The 13,554-nt window shown below is 40.3% G+C and overlaps 1 protein-coding gene across 2 annotated transcripts in view; it reads right to left on the bottom strand.

Moving 5' to 3' along the window:
- The window catches only part of CNTNAP4 (contactin associated protein family member 4), a 325,511-nt gene that overhangs the window by 267,369 nt on the left and 44,588 nt on the right, over positions 1–13,554 (bottom strand). For both annotated transcript variants that reach the window (XM_054032729.1, XM_054032728.1), the window contains exon 2: positions 7,856–7,966. In XM_054032729.1, the coding sequence (XP_053888704.1) occupies positions 7,856–7,966 (111 nt within the window). The remainder of the gene's footprint in view (positions 1–7,855; positions 7,967–13,554) is intronic.

Below are 13,554 nucleotides of genomic sequence, written 5' to 3' on the forward strand. Positions count from 1 at the left end.
CTACCAATTTTCCTCTAGCTGCCTAGAGTTTGGCATTAGTCTCTTGTAAAAAGCAACAGAGAGTCCTGTGACACCTTTAAGACTAACAGATGTGTTGGAGCATAAGCTTTCGTGGGTGAATGCCCACTTCGTCAGACGCATGCTTATGCTCCAATACATCTGTTAGTCTTAAAGGTGCCACAGGACTCTCTGTTGCTTTTTACAGATCCAGACTAACACGGCTAAGTCTCTTGTAGTTCCTCTTGATTTGCTGCTGCTGCTGCAGCATCTTTTCTCCCCTTATAGGAGCTGTTCATGCTCTATAAGCGCCTTCTCTCCCTTATGCAATGTGTGCCCAGCAGAGATCCACACCTTTGGCTTATTGCACCTGCTGAATACATATTGCCGAAACAAGGACCTCAAATAGATATTCAGATACTCCAGTGACAAGAGAAGCAGCTACATAGATAAACCCCTCCACCACCACCACCTTGCAGCTGCTGCTGTAGACATTACTGTGGACCCTTTCTTGTGCTACTGCTTGCTGGCCCCACAGTTCTTCCTGATGGTAGCAAGGGGGGTGATGGCCCTACTCCCAGTCAGCAGCCTTGTTTAGTTCACATCGGCCGGCACCCACTTAGCAACAGCATCCCTGTGAATATCTGCTCCTGTGCTGTGTAGAGACGATTCCATACGATATGTGGCAAAATGGCCGATGTTGGTATGGCGAATCCCGCTCTTTTCTTGGTGGGAGGATGGAGCCAAGACGCCACCTCTTGCCCTTGGGGCACCTAGGATCCAGCTAGTGGCCCGAGAAAGTGGTAGAGAAGGGAAGCGGGGAAGAGGTCTGGGTTTGCTCCACACTCTGAGCCCCAGCCCCTCTTAAGCCCTGCGGGTTTCTTACCCTCTTCCTCCTTGGGTAGGGTTACCCTCGGTCCTTGACGCTGAGGGAGGGAGTCTCCCTTCCCTGCTGGGGCAGGGTCTCCTTTCCTCTGGTCTTTCAATTCTCAGCAACACACCTCCAAACTCCAGTCCTCTCTCCTTCTTCGCACAAACTGTCTGCCTGAAGCACGTTTTTTTTTATTAGGTTCCTGACAGAGCCTTAATTGACTACAGGTACTCCAATTAATCTGTAGAACCTTCCCTAGTCTACAGGGAACCACGCCTTAATTAGCCTAGGGCTTATATATCTCCCCTCTACTACTCTCCCACTTTCAGGATCGGAGACCTCCTGGACTATGACCGGGGGGACTGGGTGGATCCCTATGCACTTGACTGGTGCATGGTGCTCTCTGCCCTTGGCACCCCCGGCGCGTACTTCGGGAGGTGGAGGCAGCCTTATTGCCCACTTCTCGGTCTTTCCTCAAGTGGGTCCTGCGAAAGAGTATCCCCCGCCTGCCCCTCACCCCAGGCCTTCCAGATCTTGTTGTCAGGTCCCTGCCCCATGAGCCCTCTCAGCCCCCACCCCTTTGTACCCCAAGCCAGCTACATGCTTTGCAGCCAGTTCACTTCCAAACCGTGCCACGGGACAATCTTTACACGCTCGTGCTCCACATTCTTCATTTCCCCACCCTCATGTCCCACCCTGATACCAAGTGGTGGGACCTTCAACCAGCTACAGAGGGCGAGGGACCCCGGTGGGCCAGTTTGTATTCCATCTTGGTTCTATGACCCACCAGGGACATTAGCTGGCGGCTCCTTCATGGAGCAGTAAGCACGGGCGTGTACCTGGCATGGTTCACCCCTCTTCCCACTGTCTGCCCTTTTTGTGGTGTGAAGGATACCCTGGCGCATGTCTATCTGCAGTGTGCCAGATTGCAGCCCCTCTTCCAGCTCCTCCAGAACCTCTGTTTGAGCCCACTTCCCGGCATTCCATATGACCACTCTCTCACTGCTCCCTGGCCCTGCTGTATCACAGATGATTGTCCCCAAGCATTGATCCCTGTCTCAATACTTAGCCAAACTGCAAACACTTCCTGCATGTTCTCAGGCTGGAACATGTACAAAATGTCCCTGATTAAAGAGACTTTTCAGATGCTTCAGCTTCCACTCTTCTATCCCATCTAATCTCCCCTGAATGTTATCCATTCAGAGGTGCTGCCTTTTAAAAATCAATGGCTTTCTCATTCTCCTAGTCTCTCTGACTCCCAGCCCCCTTACTCCTAACTCCAAAAGGCCAGTCTATACCAGTTGGCTTGGCAAACATTTCCTGTGTGAATATACTAACTTGTCTGCAAACACACACATTCATGAATATATACTTATATTTCCTGATTAAATTATCTTCCTCATATGGTCACCTACACAATATTGTTATAGAAATGTTCATTGAAAAGTACACACAGAAGTTAAAAAAAAAAAAAGTCAAATCCTGATCTAGAAATTGTGAACCTGTTAGTGGGAAAAAATATTCACTAGTGGCCCAGGCCTTGATACTGAATCCCTACAGCACTCAAAAAGGAAACATAAATTAAAGCTAATTTATAGAAGGCTAGAGAGGGCATTTTCAGATTTTTTTCCCCTCCATCTCCAGGGAGAGTTGGACCATGCCATGTAAAGGTGGGTAACCAAGTTGTCTGGTCATGAACTACTACATAAACAAAATATCTGAGCATGATGGATGAATAAGACATTCAGATCTGTATCCTGCTGGGTACTGTGACCCTCAGAGGTAAAGAACGAGTAGGCAGAGAGCTAGCAATCTTCTAATTAGACAACCCACTGCTTTGGATATATGTGTAATAGAAAGATGCCAGAGGTAAAGCTATGATCATTACTAATGCCTGAGCACATTAGGGAGTAGGAAGGCAAAGGCAATTTAAAAAGTAATAATGCATTCTACTATGTTCTAGACTTGATTTTAACAAATAGGGAGGAACTCGTTGAGAATGTGAAAGTAGAAGGCAGCCTGGGTGAAAGTGATCATGAAATCATAGACTTTGCAATTCTAAGGAAGGGTAGAAGGGAGAACAGCAAAATAGAGACAATGGATTTCAGGAAGGCAGATTTTGGGAAGCTCAGAGAGCTGATAGGTAAGGTCCCATGGGAATCAAGACTGAGGGGAAAAACAACTGAGGAGAGTTGGCAGTTTTTCAAAGGGACACTATTAAGGGCCCAAAAGCAAGCTATTCCGCTGGTTAGGAAAGATAGAAAATGTGGCAAAAGACCACCTTGGCTTAACCACGAGATCTTGCACGATCTAAAAAATAAAAAGGAGTCATATAAAAAATGGAAACTAGGACAGATTACAAAGGATGAATATAGGCAAACAACACAGGAATGCAGGGGCAAGATTAGAAAGGCAAAGGCACAAAATGAGCTCAAACTAGCTACGGGAATAAAAGGAAACAAGAAGACTTTTTATCAATACATTAGAAGCAAGAGGAAGACCAAAGACAGGGTAGGCCCACTGCTTAGTGAAGAGGGAGAAACAGTAACAGGAAACTTGGAAATGGCAGAGATGCTTAATGACTTCTTTGTTTCGGTCTTCACCGAGAAGTCTGAAGGAATGCCTAACATAGTGAATGCTAATGGGAAGGGGGTAGGTTTAGCGGATAAAATAAAAAAAGAACAAGTTAAAAATCACTTAGAAAAGTTAGATGCCTGCAAGTCACCCGGGCCTGATGAAATGCATCCTAGAATACTCAAGGAGCTAATAGAGGAGGTATCTGAGCCTCTAGCTATTATCTTTGGAAAGTCATGGGAGACGGGAGAGATTCCAGAAGACTGGAAAAAGGCAAATATAGTGCCCATCTATAAAAAGGGAACTAAAAACAACCCAGGTAACTACAGACCAGTTAGTTTAACTTCTGTGCCAGGGAAGATAATGGAGCAAGTAATTAAGGAAATCATCTGCCAACACTTGGAAGGTGGTAAGGTGATAGGGAATAGCCAGCATGGATTTGTGAAGAACAAATCATGTCAAACCAATCTGATAGCTTTCTTTGATAGGATAACGAGCCTTGTGGATAAGGGTGAAGCGGTGGATGTGGTATACCTAGACTTTAGTAAGGCATTTGATACGGTCTCGCATGATATTCTTATCGATAAACTAGGCAAATACAAATTAGATGGGGCTACTATAAGGTGGGTGCATAACTGGCTGGATAATCGTACTCAGAGAGTTGTTATTAATGGTTCCCAATCCTGCTGGAAAGGCGTAACGAGTGGGGTACCGCAGGGGTCTGTTTTGGGACCGGCTCTGTTCAATATCTTCATCAACGACTTAGATATTGGCATAGAAAGTACGCTTATTAAGTTTGCGGATGATACCAAACTGGGAGGGATTGCAACTACTTTGGAGGACAGGGTCATAATTCAAAATGATCTGGACAAATTGGAGAAATGGTCTGAGTTAAACAGGATGAAGTTTAACAAAGACAAATGCAAAGTGCTCCACTTAGGAAGGAAAAATCAATTTCACACATACAGAATGGGAAAAGACTGTCTAGGAAGGAGTACGGCAGAAAGGGATCTAGGGGTTATAGTGGACCACAAGCTAAATATGAGTCAACAGTGTGATGCTGTTGCAAACAAAGCAAACATGATTCTGGGATGCATTAACAGGTGTGTTGTGAGCAAGACACGAGAAGTCATTCTTCCGCTCTACTCTGCTCTGGTTAGGCCTCAGCTGGAGTATTGTGTCCAGTTCTGGGCGCCGCATTTTAAAAAAGATGTGGAGAAACTGGAAAGGGTCCAAAGAAGAGCAACAAGAATGATTAAAGGTCTTGAGAACATGACCTATGAAGGAAGGCTGAAAGAATTGGGTTTGTTTAGTTTGGAAAAGAGAAGACTGAGAGGGGACATGATAGCAGTTTTCAGGTATATAAAAGGGTGTCATAAGGAGGAGGGAGAGAACTTGTTCACCTTAGCCTCTAAGGATAGAACCAGAAACAATGGGTTTAAACTGCAGCAAGGGAGGTCTAGATTGGACATTAGGAAAAAGTTCCTAACTGTCAGGGTGGTTAAACACTGGAACAAATTGCCTAGGGAGGTTGTGGAATCTCCGTCTCTGGAGATATTTAAGGGTAGGTTAGATAAATGTCTACTAGGGATGGTCTAGGCAGTATTTGGTCCTGCCATGCGGGCAGGGGACTGGACTCGATGACCTCTCGAGGTCCCTTCCAGTCCTAGAATCTATGAATCTATGAATCTATGATGCTGATAGATTTCATAGTTTAAGAGATATAGCTAAATGAATTAACATTTTTGGGAGTGCACCTTACTGAGACAATCCTGCATCTTCTCACGAAGAAATGCAAAGAAGGTCCTAGGTAAGCATCCTTAAGAACACTTCAGAATACAGTCAATCCCTCTTATAATGAAGTCATTTTATTTTAACAACTTTATTCTAAGCGGAGGTTCACACTAATCAAATTTACAATTTACACATTGTTGTAATGAAGCAATTTGGGACTTTCATTCCACTTCACTATAAATAGTTTCAGAGTGCAACAGGAGTTCCAATGTACCAGGGAGATCCAAGGATAGAAAGCTCTCTGGAAGTATCCAGTATTATTACTGCTTATCTTACATACTTATCAATATATGCAAATTCTTATTAAATAGATAGGGTGAGTTGAATGCATTTGAGTACCTCTTAATAACCAGAGTTTTTTTCAGTGTCTGAAATAATGCTGCATTACTAATGGCTAGAAGGTACTGCCCAGGTGTAGCCCTGGAAGACTCAGGCACACAGCTGGGCCACAGTTTCTTCCCTGCTTATTGTTTGCTGCCAGGGGTAGTAATTTACTACAGGCACAGACCAGCAGAAAATTCCTACCTTCTGCCCCAAACTGGCTCAGCTTCACTGCCCATTGCTTGCCCATCTGCTCCAGAAAGAGAGTAAGCAGGTGAGTAGCCTTGCTTACTCTTATGCACCTGATCCCAAGGTTCAGGTAGATCACAGAAGGGTGTAACGTGGGCTCTTACTTCATCCTTAGACTTGCACATGAGTGTAGTCCAAGTCGCAGTCTAGTCCTAAGCTTGAGGCAATCTTGTTTAGAAACCATAAAAAAATTCTGATGTCTTCCTATATTTGTAGCTTAACTAAGAGTTTGGGCCCCACAAAGTAATTATAAAAGGAAATATTTTAGCTACTTCTGCCAATGGGCTTTGGTTTACCAATAACTCCACTTTGCATTATTCCACTTTATTGCTGCCTAAAATCTTTTCTGAAGGCTTTTGTTCTCCCTCATCAGTAGCACTTTGATGGTAAGATCAAGAACCACCTTGGCACACAGGAAAAAAAGAAAAATTGCCTTGAGTGCATTATTGACAAGAATGACTAAGTTCCTGGATACATGTCTAATGAGGCTGATTATTGCAATTTCTTGGTATTTCAAACTTTTTCCTCTCTTCAATGCCCTAAATACTTATGTTTATTTTTTAATTTGGATTTTGAGTGTAATTAGTCATTACTAATATGCAACTAGTACACAATGTCAACAGTGATATGTCCTTGAATGAATGTCTAACTCATTTTTCTTTCTAGACAAAGAATTCAGATCATGTCACAGATACTGTCAGAAAGCTTCAGAATAGTTGTCCTTCACACAAAGTATTTTAATAGATTTTTGTCGTTAACAACAGAAAATATGTTTATGGTAATTACAAAAATTTCTCTTCTCTCAGACAATTCCCTTTTCTTGACACAATAGATCATTTAACATTATACTGTAGTTACTTACATAGCAGTTAAAGAAAATATTTGCTGAGTCCTCTGTTACAATCTAAATTAAATAAATCTTCCAGCAATAATTCAAAGTTTTTCTAAAAAAAATTCTAATTTTAACTGCATTTTAATTAAACAATAAGATGTATCATAAAGTCCATTTGTATACATTAATTCCAGAAATTAACCTATCTGATATGGAAACCATATATAAGAATACAGTATGGAAATTGGGTAGATATAAAGGACATGCTGTCATTACAAGAGACCAGAGTTCAGTACATATTTGCACACCTACGTTTGCTTGTATAATTCCTAGTATTTTGCATGCAAATGTAGATGCACAATTGCATGCTCACCTAACGAGCAACCGTCTGCTGTCCTTCACTAAAAAAAAAAAAAAAAAAGGCCCAAAAAAGCAGTAGTTGCAGTTTTTGTCATTAGCTTCTAGTGTAAGTTAGGTGAATGCATATGGTGCCATTATTAAATGGTCAAATAAATTAAAAATTTGAATTTTCATCAACATTTTGAATTTCCACAAAGCAAAACAAATTTTCATAAATCTTTTCATGACAATATTATCGTTTTTTCAATGACCTCTAGCAATTACCCATATTCCCAACCAGGTAACATATATTACCAGTGGATATCCACTTGCCCCCATATTGGTATATATACCTTTGCACTTCCTTATATCTGCCAGGAATGAAAACAGATGTGTTGGAAATGTTCTTATGGAGTGTAATCCTGGCACCATTGATGTTAATGATAGAAACAGAGATACTAGAAAACGAATGAAAAAGCCTTTTCTTGATAGATTTCCAGTCCAATTTCATGAATTCGAGTATCCAAACATTTGGATGCTTATCCAAATAGATTTTCTGAATCAATTCAGCTTCATCTACTATTAGTATTAAATGAAATTACCGAAACTCCTCCAGTAGTATGTATGCAGTTATGTCCACAGCTCTCCTCGATACTTGTATATGACACAATGGTCTAACTCCCAGTGATAAAAATCCTATGTTTTCTAAAACCTTAAACACATTTTTTAAAAAAAATATGCTCACTCTTTATCATTTCAACATTCTATGCAAGAAAAGGTGAAAATACTCACTGACCCTCATTTACTTTTTTCTATGTAATAAAATGTTTTGGAAAAAATGAGGAAATTAAGCAGAAATCAATAGAAAATAGACTCACCATCTCTTCGATTAAGCCTTGCAAAGCCAGGACTATGACTGCTAGACAGCTCTGATGAACTGCTGAATGAAGACTGAGGCAAGGCGGACACCAGCTGATCATCACAATTATCTGTCAGGGGAAAACAGCATGTTCAGGTTAATGCACTGAACACCGCTTACTGAAAATTATAACCAGGAACCAACACTGGAAAAAATATCTAAATTGGCTTTTTGTTTGAGGAAGCATGTTCCAGAATGTTTGTCTCAGGGTCTATTATATGTACCAGATTAGTACTGAGCTGGCACTTTTTATCTCACTAATATTTCATCAGATTGCCATGGTGTAATTTCCTATATTCTCTGACTCCTTATATTCCTCAAGTTCTAACCTAACTTCGAAGACAGACTTGATAAATGGCTCACAGCTCACTAGCTACTATTTACAGGGATAGGTACTGACACCTGCCAGTCCTGCTTTAGCTTGAGCAGCATGAAGCTTTGACCTGAGAACCTGCTTTATATTTCTCTAGGTGTTGAATAAAATCACATTACATCCAATTACTATGTCAAAAAAAAAAGTGTTATGTTAAGATGGAGGCCAGAAAGGATGGTACCTGGAGTTTGTAAATTGTGTGTGTGTTTGATGTAGAAGCAACATGAAATCACTGTTAGACAATTATTAGAATGCGAGTCTCAACTTCATACAGAAAGAAACCACAGTGTTTCAGATAAGAGGATTAACTGCAATTCACAATCAATGGTGCATAAGTAAGCAGATTCTAATCAATATTTTGGATGTTAAATCCCTCTCCAGCTCAATTACTATACAGGACATGTGTTCATTCTCCATTTATATTGCAAAATATAAATTGAGAATCAATACCTGTTCTAGTCTTAGCTGAAGAAGCACTGACTTAAAACACACACAAAAAGTTCAAGCAAGTCTTTTCCTGACTATGCTTTGCTGGTATTTGTTGCTTAGAAAAAAGAGGAGAAATTATGTAAACTATCACTCTTTGAGACATGGCCTGGATATCTGAAACCCTTACTGGGATCATGAGCATCTTCTAGATGCAAACAAGAAAAGGAGGATCACTAATAATTCCCACTCCTATCAAGAGATGTGTTCATCCAACTGGCATTAAAACTAGAGGAAGACAGATGAGTCTAAGACAGCTCTCTCACTTAAAAAAATACTAATACTATGTATGAAGGACTAAAGAAATAATTATCTATATCTAAAGAAGTGGGTTGTAGTCCACGAAAGCTTATGCTCTAATAAATTTGTTAGTCTCTAAGGTGCCACAAGTACTCCTGTTCTTTTTGCGGATACAGACTAACACGGCTGCTACTCTGAAACCTGTCATAAGGAATAATTGTTTGCATTGTCAATTAGTAGTAGTTCTTTTGTCTAGTCTTGAGTTTGTTTTTTCATTATCTTCTAAATTTAAACAAAGAGTAATTTTTAAGACATTCTCCTAAGAGGTGCTGACCATATCTGCCAGGAGATGAATTCACTCAACTCACAATCTTCACTAGACACTGGTCTACATGGGGGGGGGGGGGGGTGAGAATCGATCTAAGATACGCAACTTCAGCTATGAGAATAGCGTAGCTGAAGTTGATGTATCTTAGATCGATTTATCTCGCGTCTTCACAGTGCGGGATCGACGGCTGTGGCTCCCCCGTCGACTCCGCTTCCGCATCTCGCTCTGGTGGAGTTCCAGAGTCGACAGGGAGCATGTTTGGGGATCGATTCCTACCCACCAATCTGGCGGGTAGTGAAGATGTACAGCCAAAATGAGTAACACTACAAGTAAATACTGAGAAAATGCAATGTGCCACATAGAAACATCTAGTTACAGCAAACATGGGGCTACAGCCTGCTTGATACTGAAGTCCTTACTTGTGTCAAGCTTTCATTGAATTCAATGAGAATTTTAAAAGCAGGATTGGACGTAGTCATTTATTTGTATTGTTTTTCTGTGTGGGATAGACACCCACAGTAATATGACATGCAAAATGATACAACTATATATACTGGGGCTCTCAAGCAATTAAAAAAATTGCACTGTTAAACAATAATAGAATACCATTTATTTAAATATTTTGGATGTTTTCTACATTTTCAAATATATTGATTTCAATTACAACACAGAATACAGAGTGTACAGTGCTCACTTTATATTTATTTTTGATTATAAGTATTTGCATTATAAAAAACAAAAACAGTATTTTTCAATTCACCTACTACAAGTACTGTAATGCAATCTCTATCATGAAAGTTGAATTTACAAATGTAGAATTATGTACAAAAAATAACTGCATTCAGAAATAAAACAATGGAAAACTTTAGAGCCTACAAGTCCACTCAGTCCTACTTCAGCCAATCGCTCAGACAAACAAGTTTGTTTACATTTGCAGGAGATAATGCTGCCCACTTCTTGTTTACAATGGTACCTGAAAGCAAGAACAGGTGTTCACATGGCACTTTTGTAGCTGGTGTTGCAAGATATTGCCAGATGTGCTAAAGATTCATATGAAGCATGAAGGGACAACCATCATTCCAGAAGACATGCGTCCATGCTGATGATGAGTTATCCTCAATAACGATCCAAAGCAGAGTGGACTGACGCATGTTCATTTTCATCATCTGAGTCAGATGCCACCAGCAGAAGGTTGATTTTCTATTTTGGTGGCTTGGGTTCTGTAGTTTAAGCATCAGAGTGTTGCTCTTTTAAGACTTCTGAAAACATGCTCCATGCCTTGATCCTCTCAGATTTGGGACGGCACTTCAGATTCTTAAACCTTGGATTGAGTGCTGTAGCTATTTTTAGAAATCTCCCATTGGTACCCACTTTGTGTTTTGTCGAATCTGCTGTGAAAGTGTTCTTAAAATGAACAAGTGCTGGGTCATCATCCGAGACTGCTATAAAATGAAATATATGGCAGAATGTGGATAAAACAGAACATGGGACGTACAATTCTGCCCTAAGGAGTTCAGTCACAAATTTAATCCACACATTATTTTTTTAATGAGCATCATCAGCATGGAAGCATGTTCTCTGGAATGGTGGTCAAAGCATGAAAGGGCACACAAATGTTTAGCATATCTGACATATAAATATCTTGCAACACCAGCTACAAAAGTGCCATGTGAACACCTGTTCTCACTTTCTGGTGATGTAAATAAGAACCAGTCAGCAGTATCTCCCGTAAACAAACTTGTTTGTCTGAGCGATTGGCTGAACAAGTAGTAGGACCGAGTGGACTTGTAAGCTCTAAAGTTTACATTGTTTTGTTTCTGAGTGCAGTTATGTAACAAAAAAAAATCTACATTTGTAAGTTACACTTTCACGATAAAGAGATTGCACTACAGTACTTGTATGAGGTGAATTGAAAAATACGATTTCTTTTGTTGATCTTTTTTACAGTGAAAATATTTCTAATAAAAATAATATAAAGTGAGCACTGTACATTTTGTATTCTGTGTTGTAATAGAAATCAATACATTTGAAAATGTAGAAAAGCATCCAAAATATTTAATAAATTTCAATTAATATTCTTTTGTGTAACAGTGCAATTAATCACGATTATTTTTTTATTGTGATTACTTTTTTTGAGTAATCATGTGAGTTAACTGTGATTAATCAACAGCCTTTTTTTATATATAGATATAGATAGATATATGCACATACATACACACACATACACACGTCCATGTATGAGGGCTAAAAACTTGTTTTCGCTGTCATGTACATTTGTTGGGCAAAATTTTTAATCAAATAGTTAATTCACCAACACTGCAGTTCAGGTCGAATTCAGCAAATAGTTTTTGCTGAACAAAAAATAAGATATTTTTTCCCTCTAAAAAAAAATTATAGCATGTGCATGCAAGGTAGCTCCAGTGTGCCTGTTGTTTGGGTTTTGGAGAGGGAGAAAATGTTCATGAAGGGAACCTCTGCTCCCTGCTGAAGGTGAATGAGGCAGTTATAGCTGTGATGAGGTGATAGAGTATTGGCTTTTTGGCAAACACATCAGCATAGTGTTGATATCTAAACAGAAATTCCTGGAGCCATTGAGGAGGACAGGAGGGTTGCCACATTGCCTTTGTATCCTCTCTTCACGTCTCTGAATTCGTTGGAGGACCAAGTAAACTGCAAAGGATTGTGGGTTCCAGGGTCAGCTCTCCAGAAACAGGATTGTCAGCAAGATGAGTAGTCAAAGCATACTGTGCCTGACTACCAGCAGATGCATGAGCCAAGGGATGCCAAGGACAACTTGTGAATACAGTGTATGAATTAGCACAAGCTGGAGGACTTCTTGCTGGCCTGGAAGGGTTGTTACCTCTTAGGGGAGCTGTCTGATGGGTGACTAGTCCTGAATGACCCATCTATGGACTTCACTAACTCAAGTGTGTCCTTGTGCTGGGTGGGCATCTTGTGTGCTCAGATGAACTCCAGATGCATGAAATTGCCTTAGGCACTCAAGTCCACTAGCACCTCTAAACTCTTGTCGGGCATCACAGAATGCCAGAGCTAGAGAGGCAGTTGGAGATGTGTTGGATGCTGATCCGCCATTACCTAGATATTAGTAGATAGGTGTTTGAGTGGACTGAGGGGAGGGGGAAATGTGCCAACTCAGCCTAATATCAGGACTGGGAATTGGTGTTTCCTGACCCAGTTGCAGCTTGGATTTTGCATCAAAATGGCCTGCCAAAGTGTCCTGGTTCCCAGCAGTATTGGCATCAGCAAGATGCCCTGTATTGATTCTTCTTCATATTGGAGAAGAAGGGACAAACCTGGTCAGCTTGCATGGATTCAAGCAATGAGGAAGGGACTGGTAACACTGGTCTACATTTTTTGAGAAGTCGTCTGCTTCAGAGATAAAATGTGCTATTTATTATGTATTTTGATGTGCTGAATTCAAATATGATAATTAAAACAACTGATTGGCTACTGTTTCTAAAATATTTAACTTTTTACATTTTATGTCTATGTATATTATGTAGATAGTAGAGTTTTAATCATAAATTGTAAACATAGGTCTTTTCATGTGTTTATGGTTGCTTTACATGATAATATTTCACCTGTCCTGTTTATGTAACACTTTAAAAATCAGCAAAAGGGTAATATAAATAAAATTTATTATGAAACAAAAGGCAAAAAACTATTATGTACATAGTTTAGTCCTATTCAGTGTCTACTTGGAGCTTCTTGGCTTGTCTCTTGTATTCATTAAATGGAGCATCTCTTGTCACTGTCCAGCAATAGTCTGCAAGCATTGATGGGCTCCATTTGCCCTGATAGCATTTCTCCATTGTTGCAATGTCCTGGTGAAATCACTCACCGTGCTCGTCACTCACTGCTCCGCAGTTCGGTGGAAAAAAATCTAGAGGAGAGTGCAAAAAATGTATCTTTAGTGACATGTTGCAACCAAGGCTTTTGTATGCCTTGAGGAGGTTTTCCACCAACGACCTTGTTGTTTCCGAGAAAATTTATTGCCAATAACTGGAAGGCTTTCCATGCCGTCTTTTCCTTGCCACGCAGTGCATGATCAAATGCATGATCTTGAAGAAGTTCACAAATCTGAGGACCAACATAGACACCTTCCTTTATCTTAGCTTCACTTAACCTTGGAAACTTTCCATGGAGGTACTTGAAATCTGCTTGTGTTTTGTCAATGGCCTTGACAAAGTTCTTCATCAGACCCAGCTTG

The sequence above is a fragment of the Malaclemys terrapin genome, chromosome 6 (genome assembly GCF_027887155.1).
Source record: "Malaclemys terrapin pileata isolate rMalTer1 chromosome 6, rMalTer1.hap1, whole genome shotgun sequence".
NCBI classification, from domain to species: domain Eukaryota; kingdom Metazoa; phylum Chordata; order Testudines; family Emydidae; genus Malaclemys; species Malaclemys terrapin.